Source organism: Mirounga angustirostris, unplaced genomic scaffold (genome assembly GCF_029215605.1).
Source record: "Mirounga angustirostris isolate CCGP_5_RB_7025 unplaced genomic scaffold, mMirAng1.0.hap1 SCAF_1, whole genome shotgun sequence".
Classification (NCBI taxonomy): Eukaryota; Metazoa; Chordata; class Mammalia; order Carnivora; family Phocidae; genus Mirounga; species Mirounga angustirostris.
In genome coordinates this window covers 147,479,710-147,504,617 of record NW_026991709.1, presented here as the reverse complement: position 1 = coordinate 147,504,617, position 24,908 = coordinate 147,479,710, and the positions used below count along the sequence as shown (strand labels likewise).

The window sequence follows — 24,908 nt, the reverse complement described above, 5'->3', positions numbered from 1 at the left end:
CAAGAGCTGCAATACAGCAGGGATAAGAGAGAAGAGTTACCTGCCTCGTAGAATTTACCTTCTATTGGAGGAGACAGCTGATAAATATGTAAACAGGTTCAGGGGATGATGTCAAATAGTGATAAGGGCTAAGAAGAAGGTTAAGGAGGGCAGTGATGGAAGGGGTTAGGAGGGGGGTGAGTCTAGGAAGGTCTTTTCAGACACCATTCTGACCGAGTGTCCCTTGGACTGAGGCCTGAAGGACAAGAAGGAAGAAGTTGGGCAAAGATCTAAAAGAAGGGTTTTCCAGGCAAAGCAACATAAGCAAAGCCTTCCAGTGGAAATGTCCTGGACAAGTTTAAGGAACAGACGAAAGAGCCAGGGTGGTTGGAGCAATACGGCGATGGGGAGAGCAGTGAGAGAAGTGACGGGGCCATGCAGAGAACCTCAGCTTTTATTCTGAGTGATATAGGGAGCACCTGGAAAAGTGTCCACCAGGAAGTGACAAGGAGGACCTTTCATTTACCAAGATCCCCCAGGCTGCCATGAGGTGAAAGGATCACATCCTTTCCCAGTGAACATGGAGGGTGGTTTCATGTCTTCCTGGGCTTCTTCAGAAGTGGGCATGTGGCCCAGCAACACCCCAGTTACCGCCCGCAGTGGGCAAATATTTCCAATCAGTATCAGGAACTATTTTGCTGAAGAGCAGCCAGTAAGTATGCAAAAGCAAAAAAGACTGATGACCACAATCACCCCCTGTGCTGGGAAAGCAAGTCCTGCCTGCTGGACACCGACCAGGGCAGGTTCGGGCAAAGGGAACGGCCCCAGCAGCCCCCTCGTCCGTCACCCTCACCAGTCCCAAAGGAGCCTTCACCGGGTGTCAGGTTGCTGACCTCAAACAAGAAAATGACCTCAGGAAAACATGCAGACCAGGGAGTTTAATTCTGGAATGAAGGTGCAGAATTTCTAAAACTTCACTTCTATTATCACCATTAAGACAGGAAGTCTTATTTCTTTCATACATGGCCTTGACCATCAAAACCTAGATGATTTAGGAACCCGAACATTCCTAGAGGTCAGTTCTCTAATCTCTGTTATGGTTTGTAGTTTCATTTTATTACATATGCGAATTTATTAGGTTCGCGCTCCAATTTCCTTCCACAATTCTGTGTTACCCTCTTTCATCAAGTCACTTCAGGGACAGGGGTCTGTTCTGTTCGTGGAGAATGTATTTTGACGGGTTGTAGAAGCATCTCCAGAGCGCCTTATGTTTTATGAGAGCTGAAACATATTTGCATTGAATTTTTCTAGCAGATTTCTGTCAACTATTTAAGAGGACATATGGAGTTTCTTTTCTTACCTTTGAAAAGGGAAAAAAAATACATGAAATCGGCATTTGGATAAATTTCCTTGCTTCTGGTAGTTTGATGGAAGCATTTCTTAAAGCCAAGACAGCATCTGTAGTATGGGACAGAAAAGGAACGAGGAGACTGTGAAGTCTGGACCACACTTAGAGCAGATTTCTTACAGACCACATTCCTTTTCACTGAGTGTCCCTGCTGGCTCGATCCTAGGCAGGTTCAGGAAGGCTCAGAACCAGAGTTTGTCACTGGGGAGATCTCAAGCTCTGTAGTGTGGCTTGGTGGTTGGTGTGGCCAAATCAAGACGCTCATTCTGCTGGATGTCAATGCGGCCCTTCTGTCGCTGACCTATTGTTCACTGATCTGATTATTCAGTACGATTCAGTTCCACAGTCACTTCCTACAGACCACTGGGTCCTGGGAATTATGCGCGGAGGAGGTGGTGTGACAGGTGGGAAGGAACGTGGGCTTCGGAGACCAAAGTCTCTGGGCTCAAATCCCAGTTCTGCATCTTCTCTGAGCCACAGTTTATTCATCTCTAGAGATGGAATTAAAACATCAACCATGTCAGGTCGTTGTGAGGGCTAAATGTAATAATGAGAAGCCTGGAGTCCAAATGGCACCAGGTGGACCCACATTAGCTCTGAGTTGGCTGCCTTCTTTCTTCTTCTGTTCCCTCCTAGAAGGGTCTCGGGAGCAGCATTCAGCAGGGGAGACGGTGGGGCCCCACATGGGTTTGATGCAACATGAGCTCCTGAAGGGCTTTTCTACACTGCATGAGCGCCACCCCTTTGTGTTCAAACGGGTCCTCAGAAGAGTCCTGGTAAAGCTCTTCCCTGCATTACCTGGGATGTCCACGGTCTCCTGTTGGCCCCCTGAGGAAGGTTCATTCATCACAAGGCTAAAAGGAGAACAGGAGGGCCCCACACTTTCACCATTTTCTCCTTTTTACCAACCCAGCTATGAAGGTTGTGTCCACCCCAACCCACTTGGGAGACTTGACAGCAAAAATGATAGATTCAAGGGGCGCCTGGTTGGCTCAGTCGGGTAAGCGACTGCCTTGGGCTCAGGTCATGATCCCGGAGTCCCAGGATCAAGGCCTGCCTCGGGCTCCTTGCTCAGCGGGGAGTCTGCTTCTCCCTCTGCTCCTCACCCTACTCGTGCTCTCTCTCTCTCTCTCTCTCAAATAAATACCTTTTTTAAAAAAATGACAGATTCAAAATAAAGACTAAACGGATGACCTGAAACTTATTCCATCCTGGCCATTGGTAATCACAGTCTCTTGGGTGGTCAGAAAGGATCCTTGAAATATTATATTTTTCCCTTATTCCAAGAGCCCGTTGAACCCTTCTTTCTCTGCTGGCATTGAAATCTCCTTACTGGTGTCAGTTTGTGCCAGTTCACTGGGCTCACTCGGAGGCTCACCCGGCTGGGCTTACAGCCCGTCCTGCTGCCCCCCTCCCCACTTGGCAGCCACAACATGCTCTCAGCTCTCTTTCCAGAAAACCGCTCCTCACCCTTGTACTCCCCCGCAGCTGCTCCACCCCAGGCCCCGGGGACCTTGAATTCCAGCTGCAGTAAGAGTTTCCGACGCTTTTCTCTGCCTCAGGTTCTCCCCAGCCCTCAATCTGTCCCTCCTCTGCCAGTCAGAACTGCCTTCCTAAAAGCCTGAGCCTCTCAAGAGGCCTATGAGGAACCTGGGCTTCAAAACCAGGCGGATCTGGGTGCAAAGCCAGCTCCTTCAGGGCAAACCCCTCTCTAAGGCTCAGCTCCTCATCTGGGAGATGTGATCATAGTACGTGCATCAGAGGGTGGTCAGGAGAGCTCAGGGAGGCAAGGCCAACGAAGTGCTCATCCCAGAGCTCGGCAAGCAGTAAGTGCTGGGGAGATGCTCTGAGAGCCCGCAGTGGCGCCTCGTTGCCGGGAGCACAAAACTCAGACTCCTGAGCTTGGCATTCGGGGCGCTGCTCTGCCCCCATCTCCCTACTGTTTGTCATCCTCTGCACATCCCAGGCTGTGGTGGCAGTCCCCATGTCGTCACGCCTCCCGGACTGGTGTCCAAAGGACCCTCCTCATCTTCGCTGTTTCTTAACTTCTTTCTTGTGCTTCTAGACCAACCCCAAAGTCACAGAGCGGTGGGGCCCCTGCAGATCTGCAGCCCATTGCTCACAGTGCAGGGTAGGGCCTGTCTTCTGCTACCTGCCGTTGGTCTTCGTGTCCCTCTCCCCTCTGCTCTCTGAGGACAGGGACAATGGCTGACTCGCCTCTGCATGGAGTAGACTCTTCCTGAAGGCTTGCATTCAGTTAGTGATGATGGGAAATAGCAGGTGATGTTTGAGGGCCTGGTTGATTCAGTTTCCCAGCTAGGCAATGGCATCCCTTGTTTTTATTGCATATCAGTACGCACGATTCACTCTGCTCCCAGTCAAAGGGAAATACGGGTGTGTGTATTTCCCAGGATATATGTGTGTGCCTGGCAGGGGCCTGGGGGGAGGGGGGGTGTCTGTGTGTCCATGTCAGGTTGTCTACTATCATTTCTTAGGACAGACCATTCTATACTCAGATATTATATTCTCCTTTTTTGATGTTAAGTTACCCCTTGTTTATGAAATTATGGCAGTGGTAGGTAATACTAGATCATAGTGGCTTTTTTTCTCTTTTTAAAATATTCTTTTTTAAAAAAGATTTTATTTATTTATTTGAGAGAGAGAGTGAGAGAGAGAGCACAAGCTGGGTGAAGGGCAGAGGGAGAAGCAGACTCCCCACTGAGCAGGGAGCCCGATGCGGGGCTCGAACCTGGGACTCCAGGATCATGACCTGAGCCTAAGGCAGATGCTTAACCAACTGAGCCACCCAGGCTCCACTCTTTTTTAAAATATTCTTAGTTGGCAAGTAAAAAACTGGGAAATGAAGAGCAGTAAAGTTTAACTTTTTTTCAGTAAAGAACAGTAAAAAGCATTCTTCAAAACACCAAGTAGGCAAGCAAAGCTGTTTCGAGAGCATGGTATGTGATGGAAGGCATCTAAGTCACAGGCCGTCACCAGTAACAGGTCCACCTAGAGGCAGCGGGGCAGGTGTATGTGTGTGGGGGGGGTGGGGGGAGTGTTGAGGAGAGGCCCATTGTGTGGACACTTGACACATGCTGTCTAATTTAATCTCCAAAGCCCCTTGCGCTAGCTGGTGTTATCTCTGTCACAGCGGAGGCTCAGAGAGGTTAAATCATTTGCCCAAAGTGTCCCAGACAGTGAAACCTGAATTTCCCAAGCCTCGTGGTCTGGGTGTGCAATGAGGAGGTCACATTAGCATCAATCCTGAGTAGGAAGCCACAGGGCCACGGCACCCACCGCCCCCCACCCCCATCTCCCTATAGCAGTTGGGGGAAGCTAGGAAGGCTTCTCCTAAGTATGCATGGACAGCCCTGTCATAGGGGCCTGCTTGGGGCCTTCACAAATGTCTAGTGGGGGCAGCAATGTGTCCCAGAGGACAGGCCTCAGCAGGCCGCTGCTGCCCGCATGCCTTCTCACAGAGGACTCCAGAGCAGCCATATCAAGGCCAACTTATGACTTCCCTGTACCCAAGCATTGCTGCCCTCATGGGCCCTTTCCTCCATAAAACACACAAATCACATTTTACAACTATGTTGATTTAGATTAATACATTATTGTGTATGAAAACATGTTCCTGAACCTAAGAGTTCTTTTTTTATCTTCTGATTTTAAAAGAAATTAAAACATTTGCATAGGCTCCTAAAAGAATGATGAGCCACAGGCTCCATGCTTGCTGAGCTCAGTGGACAAGGAGGCCCTTTGTAAGACCCTGCCAGAGCGGGAGTCCCCTCACCACTTCCCACCCCTGTTTCATGGATTGGCCCATGGACCTCAAAGCATACTGCCTGCTTCTGTATCTCACAAAAACCCTAGTGCCCAGGTCCCTTCGGCCTCTATCTGTTTAGCTTTTCTACTCTTGTTATAGGCATCAGAACAGTTCCCAAGGTAGAGCTAGAAAAATTCTTCTTCTGCCCCAGACACCTGCACACATCATTTAACCCACAAAGCTTTTTTCCCACATTATATTCGATGAGATCATATCAAGACTTGTATCAAGTCAAATAAATAGACAGCCCAGGCCTCCGTCACAGCCCCAGTCCATCACACACAGCCAGACGTGGGGTCTGTTTTGGCCCAGCTGAGTCAGGCAGACACAGGGGTGTGCCTGGGTACAGCCGGGGCTGGAATCAGTCCTCTGGCATCCAGAGTGTTCCCGCTCTGGGAAGCCAGGCATTTCACGCGCTCCCGCTGTTCACATGTTGGCAAGCTTGGGATATTCTGGTAAGGAGCATTCCTGTCTATTCCAGCTTGAAATGAGTCTGCATTTCTTTGTCCAACACAAAGCTTTGAAATGAATGATGACGCTGGAAAAAAAAGTCTCAGGAGAGTTTGCAAGGATTGCTAATAAGCAAGTATATCTAGCGTTTAGGATAGAAATGGCCTTTTCTTTAGAACTCTATAGAACTCAGAATCTGCCACAGGCAATACCTTGCATTCTGCATGTCTTTGGCAAACCGTTTATAAGGAAGAGTAAGGAAGAGGAATTTGTTCTGGGAACATGTTTTATATGAAGAGGGAGTGTATGGGCACAGGATGGAGAAAGGCTTTAAGGCTAAAGTTTGTGAGCAGTGAGAAAAAAAGGAAAGAAGTCTTGCTGCTCTCTGCAGTCCCTAGAGAGAAAAGAACGAGACAGCTGGGGTCTATGACTTGGGTACTGCCCTGCTCTTCTGCTTTCTTGGACCCACTGAAATGGCCACCATGGCAGGACGCCAGCCTCGGAGTGGTACATAACCTTCTGAAAGGTCTGCCTTGGTCTGGCTTTTGCTTACAGGCAGGCAGGAAACATGAGTCTTTGTTGAAGTTGCTTATTTTGATGCCTCTTGGTGAGTGACCGAGGAAACCGGAGTGCTTCTCGTCACCTTCTATACTCCGAGTGTGGGCTGTTTGGGCCCGCCCCAGAGGTAGGGAGGTCAGCATTATGGATTTGACATTCCACGTGGGGCTGGGACACAGACTGAACCCTAGAAGTGGACACTCGGGCTCTCAGCAGCAACCATCAGTGGTTGGGAGACCGAGACGGGTGGGTGTCTCAGAGCAAACAGATCCCATGGTGGCTCAACCACCGAAACCATGCTCTAGCTTCTCCAAGTCATGTCGGCACACACCAAGCATTGAAAAAGGGAATCGTGCCGGTGTCTGGCGCTTAATAAAATTTGTCATTTAATTTGTATGTCTTTGATCACTAGAAGGTTGAACTTGTTACTGCATGGCCATTTCCATCCTTATCTGTGGGACACTTTAGGCCACCCTTCCTGTTCTGTATAGTTGCCCCTAGGCTGTCTGCTCATGGCCACACTTTCACCTCTCCCTTATTTGATCCCACGAAACTGTCACATTGAATCCATCTTATAATTACTCTCCGGAGTACCGTCAGCTACCATTATAGCGCTCTTCGGGCTCTCAAATCGTGCTTTGTTTGTGCCATTCGGCTCGGCTCTGTGGGGCTGTAAGCAATAAAGCAGAAGGATCCTCTAGCTCTTCACTTCTCCCACACGCAGGGCTTCCTGCCAGCAGCCTCGTCCACACCAGCTTTTCATCCGAACAAAACCCTGTCCGGTGCTAAATATAACTTTATTTAACATAATTGTACAAGGTGCTTTCTACTTTTAAATCTAGACTGGTCATGGAGCGGGGACATTTACATAACAAGTCGGTGTCAGCCCTGTAACAAATCTTCTGATTTCCTTTATTGGACCAGTGAGGAAACTAAGGAACAGGGAGGTTTGCAACCCTGCTCCTGTCATACGGCTACTTAAATCCCAGGTATCCCAACTTCCGGTAGGTGCACTGTTCACTCCCACCCCCATGTCCAAGCGAACAGCCCAGTCCTTGGTCGTGGGCAAGGAGCCTCTGATCCCCTGCAAAGCCTGCTGGATTGTGGTATTTCCCCATGGAGAGCTCACCCACCAGACTTGGGGGGGAGTGCTCCCGCCATCTGGCTCACCAACCAGAGATCTCATCCAGTTTTCATATATATATATATATTTTTTTTTTTTTTTTTTTTTTTTTTTTTTTTGCCACTTCCCCCAACTGGAAGCTAGTCAGTTCTGAAGTGGTCCAGAGCTTTTCCCAGACCACAGACCTTCCAGGTGAAGCTGTGGGGCTCTCCTCCCGCCAGCTGCCAGGTACTGCCACATTCTGACTTAGTGGCAAATGCAGATGCCTTCAGGGGCCAGGGAAGTATGTCCCGTGTCAAGTGGCTGGTGTAGGGCTAAAGGCATGCCATGAGGGCGGGGGCTTCATCAATTTTCCACTTCATCCCAGCACCTGGAGCAGATTCTGCACACCATAGACCACCCCCAATAAAATGCATAGAAGGAACAGTGTGGGGATTGCAGAGAATTGGCAAATGTGTGTTTCGTGAAAGGCATTCTTGTCAAAAAGCACACCTCTGGGCAATATTTGGCTTCCAGCTCGCAACCCCTATGGTTGAACAAACAAGGCTATTTATGGATAGAATGAACAATGACTGCCAAGCAACAGGGATGCCCAGCTTATCACTTTGATGTGTTCAGTTGGAGTCAGGACATAGGACCTTTTTCAGCACCTCTTAAATCCTTTCCATTAATAACCCTGACCCTTTAATGACCCTGTCCTAATTGGAGACATGTGCAACTTTTCACACTTTCCCTTCTACTGTGCTGTGGTCTTTTTCTGAGTCTCTTAGTCACATGTCTTTCTTTTCAAAAAATGTACAAAGAACACCCTTTTTACCAAATAAGGGGCAGAGTTTCTAAACACAAACTTACATCCTGAGGGAATGATGACAAATCTGCTTTCATTCATACAACGTCACTTTTTCTGAAATGGACATAATAGTGGCAGCTGTTTTGTGCCAAAATGACTTTGCGCCCAATCCGTCTTCAAAATCCCAGTTCATCTTCACGATCCCACTCTGTCTTCACAATCCCAGTCCATCTTCACAATCCACCAGAGCAAGCCACAGAGTCCTGGAGAGCAGGGGACAGCCCCTGAAAGTTTCTCCTCAGGTGAAGCACTGACCCTGCCTGTTCCCAGTGACACTGACCTTATTCCACTGGGTCTGTGTCACTGTCCTTCCATCCCATTCTGCCGACACCCCAGACCCAATTGTCTGGGTTTGTAGCAAAGTCCCTTGAACCAAAAGGAGTGTGGTTCTTGGGTCAGTCAAGCAGCTGTTGTGGAGTAGACAGGCTGGATGGGGAGCCCTCTGAGCACACGTGCCCTAACCCTACAAAGGGTTGACAGATACAACACCATGTGCCTCAGCATGGAAGCCCAGAGCCAGCTTCTAGACTGTGGACTCAGCCTTTGACTTGTCACTTAAACACATCGATTCCCTAGTGAATTGGGAAGGGTATCAAAAGCATCCTCTAGCAAGTAGAATCTACTTGGAGGAAAAGACTTTGCAAAATCAAGCCATAGCCATCATTAATATTTTGGCCAGGATAAATGAGTGAGAAAGATACCTTAGAAGGTTCCAAAGGCATTAAAACTGGTAAATGGTAAACACACACACACACACACACACTGGTAAATGGTAAACACACACACACACACACACACACACCCTGGTCAGCAATAGGCAATATTTGGCTTCCAGTTTACAAACCCTTTGATAGGATAAATAAACTTGGTTCTAGATAGAAACCATTGCCATCCAGAAACATTGAACTCCAGCTTATTGCTTATGTTCTATATCCCAATGAACTCAAAGATGCAGATAATTTTTTGTGGTTGCAATGCCTCTTTCCATCAATGACCTTGGCCCAGATCTGAACTGATTGTAATTTTCAGCCCTGAATGTAAAAGCTTGTGTCAGTGAGGAATATATTCAGCTACAAATAACAGAAAGTCTGGCGAACAGTGGCTTCAGTGGTAGGGGACTATTTTTCTCATGTAACAAGATGTTCAGAGGCAAGGGGTGAGTCACAGTGGTTCAGCTGATCTGCAGCTCTCTGGGCCAGGCTCTTTCAGGCTTTCTGACCCACCTTACTCAGCATTTTGGTATTCGTCACAACTGAACAGACAGGAGTGGGAAGGAGAGCATCAGCTGGATCTATTCACCTGGTTAGGAAAACAAAAGCTTTCATCAAGACCTCTGGGCAGGCTTTCCTGTGAGGCTCACTGGTCAGAACTGTGTCGCATGACTGCCCTGGCAGTGAAGGAGGAGGGAAATAGAGTGTTTCTCCTTTCAGCCTCTATGGTCAAGCAGAGCAAAGGGAGAATGGGCTTGAGAACAGGTGTGTGGGAGCTAAACACACAGGGGCTACGGACACACTGCAGGGAATCTTCCAACAGACTCACTGTACAGATGACGAAGCTGAGTTCCAGGAGTACACAGTAACTGGGTCAAGATCCCATCATTAAATGAAGTTAGAGCCAGATCTAGAACCCAGGTCTCATAATGCCCAGTCCAGGAAGCTCCCTACTGGACCAGCCATGGATGTAGTCTGACAAAGTCTGTGACTGAAGCTCTGTTGAGGAAGTAGAATATCATCCAGAAAATGAGGTGTGGCTATAAAACCAGCAGCAGTGGGCAGGAGATGGAGTAGCCTCCCCTTGAGGTCTCCTTCCCTGGAGGGGAAGGACAGTGAAGGGACAGAATCAAATAATTCAGTGTGAGTCCCAGAAGCTAGGCCACGTCAAATCAGGCCTCCTCCAGGTGCTCCTGCTGGGTAGATTTTTTAGCTTCTTGTTCCTTTGGCACATCGATGTTCGTGTGTGTTATAATGGAATCAGTCTCATGATGAGCACCATGATGATGCAGAATTTCCATGTCAGTGTTAATGTGCTGTTCTTGTCTTCTGTCCCCTTCTGTTATTGGACCAAACAGAAGTATTCTGCTGTTTCTCTCTGCAACATCTCCACAGAAGTCCTGAAAGTCATCAATGCCACAGAGGAGCTGATAGCAGAGTCCACAGGGCCCTGGGAGTTCTTACCTGTCCCTCCCGACAGAGAGAAGGGGACATTTCCTCTCGGGACAGACCAAGCGAGACTGGATGAGCAGCTGACTTCTCTGGAAGAAAACGTAAGACAGTGGGGATGTTCCCTGTCTAGGGCAAGCAGGTGCAAAGAAGAAACTGATGAAGGTGTAACCCATCACGAACAGTGCAAGGACCATACACACCACCACCACAGCCGATATATTCTCAGGGAGGGGCTCGGGCTGGGTTCTCCAGAAGCAGACCCTGAAGTGAGGGTTTGCCTGCAAGTGATTTCTTAGGGAAGTGCTCCCCCAGGGAGGCTGGTCAGGGAATGGGGAAAGACAGGGGGAAGGGAAGAAGTCAAGTGAAGGTGTGACCTTTTTTTTTTTTTTAAGATTTTATCTATCCATTTGACACAGAGAGGGGCGGAGGAACGCACAAGCAGGGGGAGAGGCAGAGGGAGAGGGAGAAGCAGGCTCCCTGCTGAGCAGGGAGCCCAACACCGGGCTCAATCCCAGGAGCCTGGGATCATGACCTGAGGTGAAGGCAGACGCTTAACTAACTGAGCCACTCAGGGGCCCCAACAAAGGTGTGACCTTAGACAAAGAGTATCTTTGACCTGATCCTGCAGGAAGCTCTGCGGTATCAGTTGCATCTCAGGGTTGTCCTGACCTGAGGCAAAGGAACTGGCCTTTCCTATAGCCAGCAGACTCTTCGTCTCTACAAGCAAGCGAAGTGTCTATAGGATCCCCAAGCAGTCCTCTGTACAGCTGAGCCTGGGAACAAAAGCACACTGAAGCTTGAGGGGTGGGAGATGCAGGAACTGTATCCCGTGGGGATCCAGGTGGAACACTGCCACAGGGAAAGGGGGTGGTTGCCAACAGAATGTAGGTCACAAATGGTCTACCCTGCTTCCAGACTTGTGTGCTGGTAGTGGATTTTTCTAGCCTGACTTGGGAGGACAGAAAGGAGGTACCAGATTCTTACATATCAATATCCACACTCATTGTTGAGTGTTTTAATAAATTCCTGATGAGAATTTTCCAACACCGCAGACTAGGGGGTGACACAGAGATTGGGACATTAGCCACTCGGGCCATAGTCACTGTCACCAGGGGGCATAGTTCTGCCCATGGAAGTGATATCAAATCAGGGGGTTCCATCTTTCCAGAGCCAGCAGAATCAACCCTGATTGTGGGATGCTGTCATGAACACAGTTCTCAGAAATCAGGAACTGTTAGTAGAGGCAATTCTTGCAAAAAGTTGAAACAACAACAAATCAAAAACGACTCAAGGTTTTAAAAAAAATGCCAGTTGTTGCTTTATCTTAAAAGTTAAAGACTCTCTCCCTTGGAATTCCCATAAAACCTAAGTAGAGGTCCATCTGCCCCTTACCTCATTTTGCTGCCCTTTCTGTCCACTCATCTGTCCCCATTAGATTGGCACCATTGACATTTTGGGTTCGATAATTCTTTGTTGTGGGGGGTGAAGGATGTTCAGCAGCATCCCTGACCTCTGCCCATGAGATGCCAGTGACATCAAAATGTGACAGTCAGGGAGCCTGGGTGGCTCAGTCGGTTTGGTGTCTGCCTTCGGCTCAGGTCACGATCCCAGAGTCCTGGGATCGAGTCCCACGGTGGGCTCCCAGCTTTGGGGGGAGTCTGCTTCTCCCTCTGCTCCTCCTCCCACTCGTTCTCTCAATCTCTCTCTCAAATAAATAAATTCTTTAAAAGAAAAGAAAATGTTTAAAAAAATGTGACAATCAAAATGTGCCCAGATGTTGTCAAATATTGGAGGGGGAGATGCAGGGAGGCAGGAACCCAGTCACCCCCAGATTAAGGATCAGATGTATGAATACCTGCAGAACACGGTCTTTCACATGAGTAGCCCCAGCCCTTGCCCAGAGCTTGACAAAGAGGTGCTCGAAGAATGTTTACCTGATATATGATTCAGATGAATGAAGCCCTTTACTTAGGAAGAAATGTTTTATTGCTCATGTAGAGGGTCTCTGTTCTTTAAAGATGTCTACAATATAGTTCTTTCAGTGCTGATAGTCCTAAAATGGCCTTAATCCTGGACACACAGAATGGAAAAAGTTAAAGTCAAGATATGGTTCACCAGGGGGCGCCTGGGTGGCTCAGTTGGTTAAGCGACTGCCTTCGGCTCAGGTCATGATCCCAGAGTCCTGGGATCGAATCCCACATCGGGCTCCCGGCTCAGCGGGGAGCCTGCTTCTCCCTCTGACCCTCTCCTCTCTCACGCTGTTTCTCTCTCGCTCGCTCTCTAACAAATAAATAAATAAAATCTTAAAAAAAAAAAAAAAGGTATGGTTCACCAGGAAAGGAGTGTTTTTGTTTTACCAAGTAATTGTATTAAAAAAAAAAACAACATACAGTACGTGAAATACTCACATTAAGTGGGTTCCCAGGGCACACTTAAAGCAAAGACAACATGCCTTTTTTTCCTGCAAGGGGCATGTTGAAAAATGCAATAGCTTTGTGGGCAGTTTTCATTTTGTAAGATCCTTTTATTATCCACTACGTTTCTTTCCTTGGGTTCCTTAACCTTTTCAGGTCGAAACACATCCACTTACCCGCTGATGTGAGATGTCAGAAACCCCAGCAGGGACCTGCGCTCTAAGGAGGTGGGGTGGGGGGCGGGCGGTTATAATTCCCTGTTCCCGGTCAGGCCTGGGAGATGCCTCGCCTGATCCCCAAAGAGTTAACTGCTTCTTCCCCTCCTCCCCTCCCCCTTCCAGCTTTTCAAATTGCACCTCGGAAGAGACTCCATCTACGTTCCTTTGAATTCTAGGGGTTTTGAGTCAGAGAAGGGATGACTCTTCTCTTTATCTCCTTAGAGAGAAAGATCACAGAGCCCTGGGGCTGGTTTCGCTCTGCGGTTTCCAGGATGGAATTCAGCTGAGCAGCCCAGGGGCGGGGCTGATTCTTAAACTGGCCTCTGGGTGCAGCTGATTTAATTAAACCGGGTTTTTTTTTTTTTGTCTGTCTGTGTTCTAAAGGGCTCTCCTTCGTTTTTCTCCGCTGCCTTGCTCCTTTGTGCCGAGGAGCAGGGAATGTCAGAAATAGAAACGGAGATACTTATTCTCACCTTCTGAACAGTGGGTACCACAGAGTTTCAGGAAGGGACTATTCCCTGAGGTGTGGGTATGGTTCAGGGATGCTGTAGCACCCAGAGAGTGGCAGTCGGGGTTGGCGGGGTGGGGGAGAGTGGTCCCCACCCCTGGACAGTGTAATCCATGGAGAGCTGGAGCCTGGAGGAGCGCCCCCTAGTGGGAGCAGTCACCGTGCAGCCCGCACAGGGAGAGAGAGCGGGGCAGGGAGACTAACTTCCCTCTCCTCCTGCCTTTGATCCCCTGCTGGTTGTCTCCCATTGGCCAAACCCATCCCAGCCAGCAAGGGAGCCTGGGTGATGAGGTTCAGACAGGTCAGCCTCACAGAGAACAGGGCGGGGCAGAGGAGGGTGGAAGATGGATCTAGGGATCAAGAGAACCACTGGCAGACCATTCTCAGACCCGTGGTGTGAGGAGTAGGGACCCACAGAGGCCACCTTGTGGATTTATGCAGGGTTATGAGTGGGAGGAATGAGTCGGCTCCCTCACACCCCCACCACCCCCATCGGAGGACCTTCCTCCTTCTCTTCTTTGCTAAATGACCGACAGCCTGGGGCACCCCGTAGTTCCCAGCACAGAGGTAGTGCAGGGACAGCCCCAACTTCCCTTTTAGCATTGCCCTGTAACTTTTGGCAACACCAAATCCCATGGTGTCTATGGTGGCAGCAGACACAGTAGAACTGCCCCATGAGGGGGCCCAGCTCTGCCACAGAATCTGGGAGCAGGCAGAGGATGTTGGTCCTCCTTCTCAAGGCTTTCGGCACCCCCGTGGCACAGGAGAGGACGTGGAGATGGGCTACTTCAGTGGTCCTCTGCCTTTAAGAGCAAGCAAAGAAATGCTATATTACTGTCCAGATGTGGTCCTCCAAAATGTGTTTCATAGGAGGCAAGTCCGACAGGGATGCTATAAAATCAAATCAGTTTCAGCAATCTGTATGGTCTTTCTAGGAAAACTGAGAGACGTGTTAGCACATTAAAGACTCTGAGAAGTCCTGCAGCGAAGAAATCTGTTTAATTCTCTTTACCCTAAAGGCTTTGACCACAAAGTCCTTCCTTAATGAAACACCTGTTCTAGTCCCTTGAACCACTTTGAGGAAGGTGAGTTGAACCAGGAGCCAGTCCATGGGGTCATGGGCATCAGTGGCTGGAGCTTGGAGAAGACCTAACTTACACAGACATGGTAGCCATGGTTCTCGCCAAAAGGGGCCTTTACTCAGCCAGCAATTCCAGGTTAATGGTTTTCAAATGGATTGTGTTTTAAGACTAGAATAACATTCCATTATTATAGCTTGTTAACTTGTGTTATTTCACCCCCAGCAACAGAACCAATGTCAGGTTGATCTATAACCACAATAACTCGAGTACCATCAGGTCAGAGTTTCAAATGTAAAAGGTCATAACGGTGCAAGCAAGATTAAGTATCAGGGCATCACAGGGCAGGATGGATAAAGTCATGGGATCTGACATCAGCCCCAAGAGCTCAAATCCCAACTCCGTCACTTCCCAGCTTCGAGGGCTGGGGAAGTCACTCACCCTCCAGGACCTAACGTTCTCCTCTTTAAGATGATGGCTATAGTAACGCCCCCCTCAGGGATTGCCACGAGCAAGGGAAACTTCCCTTCCCGCCTGGTGCCAGGAAAGCAGGCTTTCAGCGAACACGGAGTCAAAGAGGAACATTCTGGCCTTGCTGAGGGCTTGGAACTAGTTCATATTGCTTAGATTTGGCAGAGAAAGCAAAGAACATTAGCAGATGACTACGTTGAAGACAAAACAAGAGACTGTTAAGATGACACAGCTGTATGATGTAATGATGTTGAGTTTTGTGTGTTCTGGGAAAATCAAGGTTCCTGAGACCAAAGTTATGACAAGTTTTGTTTAACCCCATTGCCACACTCACTGAGATTATTTGTTTCGGTTACATAATCATTCCAAAATTTGTTTCATTGTGCAACCCTGTAAGTCTGTATTTTAAATTATCTTATCAAAATACATTTTTTATCGTCTCTCCTTGTCTCTCCCTCCCTCTCTCTTTCCTCAATTTTCTTCTCCTCTGAAGAGACGTTTTCAACGTCAAAACTTTTAAGACACAAATTTTTAATGTTTTCTCCCCTCAACTGGCTTTGAAAGATCCATCATTTCCTTCGTGTGACAAACAACTAAGAAGCGTATCTTGTTTTCAAGACAAAGAATAAATGTCTTACATTAACTGTGAGGATCTTTTAGAAACAGAAGTTCTCTGATCCTTGCATATGGCAAAGAAGGACAAAACTAAGGGCCGACTGAACTATGGCAGTTGTCAGCGGACATTTGCTTCGAGGACCCCGCTCTGACTGATGGAGCACTTAACGTGGCGTCCCCTGTGTCAGTCACCGCGGGAAGCTCCCCAGCCCAGTTCATCGTGCCTGGCGAGGCACAAATGCACATTCATCAAACCTGCCCCTGCCTTTGCTCCACTTTGAGATGTTTTGTAAAATTGCCAGTTTTAATGCAGATGCGTGAATCAGGCCAAGGAACGGACAGGGTAGGAGCACCTCAGCATTCTTCCCCTCCTCAAAAACACTCGGCATCGCTCAGTACAAAACACTTGGCATGACTTCTGTGCACAAGCTCTTGGCTTATCCTAACAGTTTTATTTTTAACTCAAGTTAAAAGAGCGTGTGTGACCGTGTGTTTTCATTCAGATCGGCTCTAAATTGCTGTGATTACATGTTTAGAGCTTTACATACGTTGATTCAATTTCAAAAACCTCTCGTTAAGTAATTAGCTTCTTTGGATCAATCTCCTTCCATGTAGTTGGTTGTTGCATCACATTCCTATTTAGGCTGAAGGACATTTGTTTTGCTCACCGTGGCCGGCATCCCTCAGTCTGAATTACTGCAACGATTGTACCTACTGTTTGCCCCCTTTTACGGCAATCGCCTTATAAACTCATGAGTCAAATTTTTCTGCCTTTAATTTTTCCTCAGATTATTCCCTTTATCTGATTCTCTCTTTAACTTTCAAAGGCTCTTAAAAAACTGTCTTGTTTCTTTCAACATTGCACAATTTTCTAAGAAATAAACTGTTTTCCTACTACACATTGCAGGTTCATCTTAACGCTCTTAACCTGCCTCAGGCAAGCCGAAGGTCATCAATCAGAGATAATTCACTCAAAATGTGTCATTGTTTTAAATTAATTTTATCTCTTTTATGCTTTCTGGATTTTTTCCAGTTGCCAAATGCCAACCAAGATTTTTCTTGGAAAAATCACATCATGAGTTTTTCTTTGTGTCTTCTGTCTTGGCACTTTGGTTGTTACAGTCACTGGACAAATTTGCAATTTATGTAGCTGACGCCACGTCCTTTGGACGATTTTATCATATTTTCAAGACTTAGAAGTTGCTTTTTCAGGGCGCCTGGGTGGCTCAGTCATTAAGCGTCTGCCTTCGGCTCAGGTCATGATCCCAGGGTCCTGGGATTCAGTCCCGCATCGGGCTCCCCGCTCGGCAGGAAGCCTGCTTCTCCCTCTGCCACCCCCCTGCTTGTGTTCCCTCTATCGCTCTCTCTCTGTCAAATAAATAAATAAATAAAATCTTTAAAAAAAAAAAAAGAAGTTGCTTTTTCTTGCAGGAAAGTTTGGGGGGGTAAGTGTGGTTGACAGTGAGGGGGTGGTAAGACCTCATGCTACCATTTCAGTGTGAAGAATGTTTATAAATGGGGGCATTCCCTGACTTTTCCCCCAGTGCTGAGCCTGGTTCTCTGTCACTGCCCTGAATTACCAGGGTGCCCTGAAAGGAACCCCCACCCCCGGTCCCGGTTCCAAAACCTGAGCTCAGAAGCTGCACCTCCTCTGCAGGTGTACCTGGCGGCAGGCACCGTGTATGGACTGGAAGGCCAGCTGAATGAACTGGAGGGTGCCGCCCGCTGCATCCACAGTGGCACCGATGAGACCGAACTGGCAGACCTGGAGGACCAGGTGGCCACGGCAGCAGCCCAGGTTCACCATGCTGAGCTCCAGGTAAGAACTCCCTCTCTGCCCAGATGGAGCACCATCGTGAAAGGGGAGAGGGCACCCCATCTTCCACAAGAATGATTGCAGAGCCTTTCTATCAGTTCTCTAGCATGCTTGCACGGTCCTTTTGGGTGGGTTCCAACAACCCTCCTTTTTAAAAATGACAGCCTTGATAATATATCAGATTTCTCATTAAACCTATGGCACCTTCCTCTTGGACAAAATCCCTGACCCACAGGTGGGTCTCCTGGCCAAACAGGTCCCCATTCCATCCCAAGACCATCCTTCCCTAACCTTGATCACATGGTTGATGACTTACTTGATGCCAGTTTCCCCCTCTATACACTAAAAGCCCCATGAGGACAAGACTACAGCTGCCTAGCTTAGCACAGTAACTCCAGTGCCTACTGTAATACCGGACATGGGTTTGGCACTCAATAAAAATGGGGTGAATAAATGAATGAAATTAAAAGTGTGGATTTCTCAGACCAATATGTTGCATGATTTAGATGTGGCCGATTCAGAACCGAAATGATGTTATTTGTAACTTTGTGAAGACACTAGTTTGAAGCTTACATGGGTATTCCCATGGCCTCTGACTCTGGATTGGAATGGACTGTGGACTAAGTCGCTGATTCTCAGCCTGGGGTCCATGAGTCATGCTGGTCTCTATGGTATACGCTCAGTATAGACCTCTGGTTCAGTGATATTTCTATAGACCTTGCATCTTAAAACTGCATCCTAGGGGACCTGGGGCCAATGGAAACCACCTATGGATAGAGAAGATGATGCTCTCGAGTGGTAATTATTTTTTAAATAAATATTTTTGTTTTAGAGAGTCAAAAATCCCTACCACTACTGGCAGCATCAAGCACTCTAGAGAATGGGAGGGCGCCCATTCTCCACCCTGTGGATGAGTTAATGCAACATGCTAGGAATGGTCTCATTGCACATAGCCCTGTCGACTATTCACTGTCAGCAAGAATGGCTGAAGACCATCTCTCCTCAAATACAAATTATTTTCCAGAAATGGAATGTTGGTTTCCACCCAACATTTAATCAATATATGATCAAAATTATATACAGTAGAATCAAATCCCATTTGTTTTCTGGGGGTATACTTTGCGGCAAATACTTCTTGAGTGGTTTAGCAGGAAGTAATATCATTTATGGGTGTTTGGCAGGGTTTTACTGGATAGTTATTCCTGCTCTAGATATTTCTAGTCTTAAATTATTGGAGCCATGTTTTATGGCAGAAAATCCTGGAGTCCAAAATGCCCATGTTCTCTGGGTTTGAATGTGCCTAGTCTTTATACATTTTTAAATATGACAGTAATGTGATCAATAATGCCTAGTGTTCAGTGAGCCTTACTTGGTGCCATGAGTTGTACTCGACACCTGACCTCATTATTGTAATTAATCCTTTCAGCAACTCCGTAACATAGCTACTGTTATCTTCCCCCTTTTATTTCTAGGGAGCCTGAGGCTCAGGGAGGTTAAACCACTTGCCAAGGTCAGATCTCTAAAGAGTGATGAAGCCAGGACTTGAACCTGTCTTTCTGACCTCACAGCCACAATCTTCACCAGTCTGTGCTGCGTGGTTTTCTGAGAAATGTGCTTGTCCTGCCATCAGACACATATCCACTTGCAAATTGTAGTCCTTAATTTGCAAGGGAGGTTGTCAACATTGCCTTCAGTTTTATGGATCTTCACAATGTGGGAATCCTCAGTACCATGGAGACTCCCCCTACTGCCTTCCTGCCACCAGAGAATGAAGCCTCATGCTCCCTGTTGTCTGTTTCATCCCAAGTTGTCCCCACTGAGGAGGGTAGATACGCTAAACTTGTTCTTGGATTAGGTCAGACTCTAGGGACTCTCTCACCTTGGAGTTTACCCTTGGCAAGGATTGCCTGGTGCTTTGGGAGACTGCAGGATGAGCCATGGGGTGGGGGGGGTGCTGCTGTGCTGTCCACTGTCTCGTGCAACATCATCTCTCTGAGCTTCCTGGGGAAGGTCTCTCTTAACTCTCAGTATCAGGAAAAAAGCTCTTCTTCTGAGCACTGGGTCTTTGTCTTGTGGACATAGAATCCTACACTGATCTCTTTGCTTTGGCTCCCAGGAAACTCAGAGCTGAATTAGTCATCCCCTCTAGCAAGTGTAAGGATCACTGGGTATGCAGTCTCAGGAATGAAGTGGAACATAACTAGGTAGATAGAAGAGAGAGAGAGAGCAAAATGTAGGCAAAATCAGCCCTTGGTAGCCTTCTTTCCTCTTTCTCTGGCCTTTGCCCTAGGAACTAAAACTCAAAAACTTAACCCCTTCTTATTCCAGAGCCTGCCGGTCAGCAAATCAGGAGGTGAGCAGCTTGCTCTCCCAGTGACCTCTCTCTCAGGGCCTGCCAAGCAAGGCCCTCCATCGAAACTGCTTCCAGGAAAGAACATGGGCATCTAATCCACACCAGCTGCACATGACTGATAAAAGTTTAGCCTGCAGCTTTTCTCAGGGGCCTGTTCAGGTTACTGGTCTCTAAGCCAAAGGAATGTAGCTTTCAATATGAAATGTGAGGAGTCAGAACAAGGAGGCATCTGGGGGCCAGGGAGGGGCAGGGGCTGCACGGTGTCTCCCCTGGGAGCCGGCTGCTGGACAGCTTGGAGTATTTCACCAGTTGCCACAGCCTTGGCCTCTGCCCTCCTCCTCTTCCTCTTCTGACCAAGACTGCCTGCGCTTGGGGCAAGGGGAAGCAGCTCCCATATTCGCCGACCCTTCAGTCCTTCTCTCTGCACTTCTGTAACATCTGTCCCAATAGGCTTTGTCCGAAGAGGTCCTCAGTAAATGACAGCAGAATTTGAATTTGTCCTGAGCAGCTCAAGAGAACAGAGGGGTAGGGGAAGTGGCAGAGACCTCAGGGGCCACACACACTGGCTGCTGGCCGACTTTCAGGTTCCCTGTCTGATGCCCTGGCAGCACTCAGGCTGTGTCCAGAGATCACAGGACAGCTGTGATCCCCACCTCCTCCCTCCACTCTGCTAGCCTGTTCCTGCCTCTCCCCGTGTCCCCCATGCCAGGCCTTTGCAGATCCTCTTAGAATGTGGCAGTGTGGCAAGAGCACGAGGACTGGCAGGAATTCGGAGCTCTGCCCCAGACCAGCTGTGAAATGTTGGCTATGTTACTTATCCCTCTGAGCCACAGATTCCTCATCTGTAGAACCAAGAGAATGGTACCTAGGTGATAGGTTTATGAATGAGTTTACGTATTTAAAATGCTTAGCATGGTGATAGCACATATTAATTAATTTCTAAGAGCAGGGACTATGTCTTCTTCATCCCTGGGGACATGGATGGGTTAGGGTTCTTTCTGGGCACTGACTGGGCTCTTGCTCTCTGAATCTGCCTTAAGACTCTTGAAAAGTAATCTGAACTCTCTCTGATCTTCTGATGTTATAGTCGAGGAAACTGATGCCCAGAGAGAAAAGAGAGTTTCTCAAGGCACTCGTCCTTTTAATGAAAGAAATGGACTTGAACCAGGGACTGCTCGGCCTCCCTCCTAAGAGCTGGTGCTGTGGTTTTGGTTCACGGAGTCACAGAAGAACAAAGAAGGACCTATAAATCATACTTGCCTTTCAAGGCTCGCATCAAGTGTGGCCCACTCTGGAAGCCTTCCTGATCACCTCCCTCCCCTCTCCCCACCATGCTGGGCTGGGGTTCCCATCATGCCACGGGCTTCCACTTATCTCTAGAAATATATCCCTGACAAGGGTGTTGATATACTCTAGAGCTATCAAACTAGACATGTAAATTTACAAAGGAAGGCCTGTGTTTTATTTTCTTACTACAGCACTAGATAGAGAAGGGCTTGGTAGAAGTTGAACGAATGAGGGGCACCTGGCTGGCTCAGTCAGTGGAGCATGCGACTCTTGATCTCAGGATTGTGAGTTTGAGCCCCACATTGAGTGTAGAAATTACTTAAAAAAATAAAATCTTTAAAAAAAAAAAAAAAGAAGTTGAATGAATGAATGAACGAGCATACATCAAAGCAAATTTGTTCATTATAGATTCCTGTCACTTTTAACAAAGATTCCCCCCACCTGTGCTTTTCCCCTACTGATTCTTTCTGTTGCGTTAAGATCTCTGATATCGAGAGCCGGATTTCAGCCCTGACCATTGCAGGATTAAACATAGCACCCTGTGTGCGCCTCACGAGAAAACGAGATCAGAAGCAAAGGAACCAGGTGCGTTTGTCCCTCATTTCCTCTGTTGGAATATTGCACGACCTGCAATATTTAGAAGATAAAATATCTTTGGCTTTGCGAAGGTGTGTTGACTGCTGTGTTCTGTTTGTAGGTACAAACCATAGACACATCAAGGCAGCAGAGGAGGAAACTGCCTGCCCCACCAGTAAAAGGTGTGCTTACAGTAAAACCACAGAGCTACCAAAGAATTAAGCCTGATTTACTTACTTTCAGTGACTCAGTGATTTGAGTTTGAGGTTCAGACCCAATGGGGAGTTCTCACCCAGAAGTGCTCTTGTGAAGAATTTTATCTTGAATCCCCCTAAGAAGCAGACCCCAGGACAAGGATGGGATTTGGGAAGGGATTCCAAGAAACACTGGTAGGAGAAGCGAGAAATGATTCAGGGAAGGAAATTAAGTCAATGCAGTGCAATTTAATTCGTAGTTTATTTCTCTGGGCAAATGAGGCTAAATCCCGCCTGAGGACTTCAGGGAGATAGTATCGACTGCACCTCAGAGTTTCCCGCCCAAAGAATAGGAAGATGAGGATTTCAACTCTCAGCTGTCATCCCCTGACATGTACTGGGGGGAGGCATTAATTCCCTGGTACTTCTGCCCCACCCCGTGCATGAGCCGAGAGAGAGTGACGGTGCTTACAGAAGCATGCTGTTGGAAGGTGCTGGATGCCAGAATGTGTGGTGATGTCAGGGAAATGTGGGCAGGGCACCAGAGGCATCTAACACAACGAGCAACCCACAAGGGATTCCAGCGATGCTGGTGTTGTCCTCCTCCTCCACTGGGCGTTTTCAACAATTTCCCTGGATTCAGGAGCCACATATGATCGTACCAAACTAGGACTTTAGGTCTACAGATCAGAAGAGTAGACAGTCAGAAGATATGTTTGAGTCTTGGCTCCATCATTCTTCGTTCAGCATTTATTGAATCCATAAAACCCCATACAATTACAATGTATTACAGATCCGTGGTCCCTTATTTGAAACCCTTGGATAAGTATATGTTTCAAGAATGTCTTGGACATTAGAAAGGTCATATGGTACCTGTATAGTATAATTCCTAACAGCCCCCTCCCCGTGGTGTCTGGGGCAGCATCTGATAAACACATTAACAAGAGAATGTTTACTCTCAGTGGGATGGACAAGGATTTTAAATGGCCATATGTCAGTGTAAGTCAGGTTTTGCCATTGGACAGTTTGGGCCCTAAAGTTTTAAGGATTTACAACTTTTAGAGCCTTTTATATTCCAGAATCGCAAATAAGAATTTATGAACTATAGATGGGGCACCTGGGTGGCTCAGTCAGTTAGGCACCCGACTCTTGATCTCAACTCAAGTCTTGATCTCAGGGTCATGAATTCAAGCCCTGTATTGGGCTCCATGCTGGGCGTGGAGCCTACTTAAAAAAAAAAAAAAAAAAAGAAGAAGAATTTATGAACTATGGTGGATTATCTCCAAGCTACCCTTTCCTGGAAAGCCGTGAATGATTCTTGAATTTGTTTGGTGCATATCATAAAAGTAAACACAAAATTAAAAGCTTCTGCAGTCAGACCTGTGGACTGGAATGAGATGCCAAATCTAGAACCAAAATCTGGGTCATGGGGACACCTGGTCTTTCTTCCTCAACACTCAGCCCAGCTTCTGGGTATCACTTATTTCCATTTGTTTCCTTTTAGCTGAAAACATGGAGGCATCTTCAGTGACCACCATGAAAACATTTAACTGCAACTTCGTTCTCCAAGGCTCCTTGACAAACAGGACTAATGAAAGGAAAAGCACCACCAAGGATTTGATGGTAAGTCAGCTGTGTCTCAATGCCCATCACTTGCACTGTAGATGGGGCCTCCATTCTGTAGCCCTTCTGTCCGCAGCTCCCCCATCAGAGCCCCAGGAAGCATCCTTCCTGCATGATCTCACGGTCTGTTGGTTGGGGACGTGGGGGGAGTACGGGGAACGGGGGGGGGGGGGGGCGGTGTGCAATGAGAAGTGATGAGCACCCTGCCTGGTATTGCTAACCTCTTTGATACGTGGATACATCCTCCCAACTATATATCCAGTTCCTTGTAGGGTTTGATATGAGAGAACTAAAAATGCAGGGGCACCTGGGTGGCTCAGTTGGTTAAGCGACTGCCTTCGGCTCAGGTCATGATCCTGGAGTGCCTGGATCAAGTCCCGCATTGGGCTCCCTGCTCGGCAGGGAGTCTGCTTCGTCCTCTGATCCTATCCCCTCTCATGTGTTCTCTCTCTCTCAAATAAATAAATAAAATCTTTAAAAAAAAAAAAAGAGAGAGAGAGAGAGAACTAAAAATGCATACATAGGAATGTAAGGTCTGGTTGAGGTGTCAGAGTTTTTATCCTGTTTTTGATCCATATTCACTCTTCCTTAAATTTCTTGTTAGCCATTAATTACTTGTTGTGTTCCTGAAAAAAAAGTCAACAGCTGCCCCTAAATGCAGAGGAAGGGACAGGAGATAATTTGCACAAACTCTGGAGAGCCTGTAAAGAGGGCTAACGGATCGTTTGACCGAACACCTACCTATGCTAGGCGCTTTTTCTATGGGAAGGGCTAATCCAGCTACACTGCCTCAGTGGTACCATTATGCTGAGGGCAGACGGGGGGTGGGTGACAAGATTGAAGCAAGGGCAAGTTTACTCTGTTGCCTTTTACGCATCACCCATCCCTCCCTTCCCTTTCCTCCCCCTCATGGTCCCTGTCCCCTGAGTGCAGGAGCCCCAGGTAATGGCATAATGGTCGCCATGCCCTTTGGGGTTACCGAGTGGCAACAGCGCTGCCCACTGCTTTTTCTTCACTGCTCAGCCATGACCCCTGACCTTTTCAAGTCCAATTACTTTGCTCCGGGCTGTCACTTTAAAGAGCTAAAACGCTGCATTTATCGCACTTCAAAGGGCAGACCATTAGGGCCAGGGTGTTATAAATAAGATCGTTATAAACATTGCCTCTCAGAGAGAGAGAGCAGAGATTAGTGGTCGCCAAGGGCTGTGGGGGAGGGAGACACCGCTTGGCGGGTAAGAGGTTTTGGTAGGCTCTGAAACTGGATAGAGGTGGTGGCCACGTGACATTGTGAGGGTAGTAAATGCCCCTGAACTGTTCGCTCTTTTTTGGTGGGGGGGGGGGGGGTTGAGGCCGGGGCGGGGGGCGCGGATCGAGTCTGGAGCAGTGACGGCGCACTCA

At 47.7% G+C, this 24,908-nt stretch overlaps 1 protein-coding gene and 1 long non-coding RNA gene across 7 annotated transcripts in view; one reads left to right on the top strand and one right to left on the bottom strand.

Moving 5' to 3' along the window:
* The window catches only part of LOC135364216 (uncharacterized), a 50,385-nt gene extending 40,118 nt beyond the window's left edge, over positions 1-10,267 (bottom strand). Inside the window, exon 1 of the long non-coding RNA XR_010411062.1 lies at positions 8,197-10,267. This is a non-coding gene — a long non-coding RNA (uncharacterized LOC135364216). The remainder of the gene's footprint in view (positions 1-8,196) is intronic.
* Positions 1-24,908, top strand: part of MYRIP (myosin VIIA and Rab interacting protein) — a 406,340-nt gene that overhangs the window by 379,432 nt on the left and 2,000 nt on the right. For 2 of the 6 annotated variants that reach the window (XM_064589745.1, XM_064589746.1), the window contains exons 12-16: positions 10,263-10,457; positions 17,319-17,480; positions 21,598-21,702; positions 21,815-21,875; positions 23,392-24,880. In XM_064589745.1, coding sequence (XP_064445815.1) covers positions 10,263-10,457; positions 17,319-17,480; positions 21,598-21,702; positions 21,815-21,875; positions 23,392-23,705 — 837 coding nt within the window. In that variant the 3' untranslated portion in view covers positions 23,706-24,880. Of the gene's footprint in view, positions 1-10,262; positions 10,458-17,318; positions 17,481-21,597; positions 21,703-21,814; positions 21,876-23,391; positions 24,886-24,908 lie in introns of those variants that run through there. The other 4 variants (XM_064589754.1, XM_064589748.1, XM_064589763.1 and 1 more) reach the window with 4 other exon arrangements.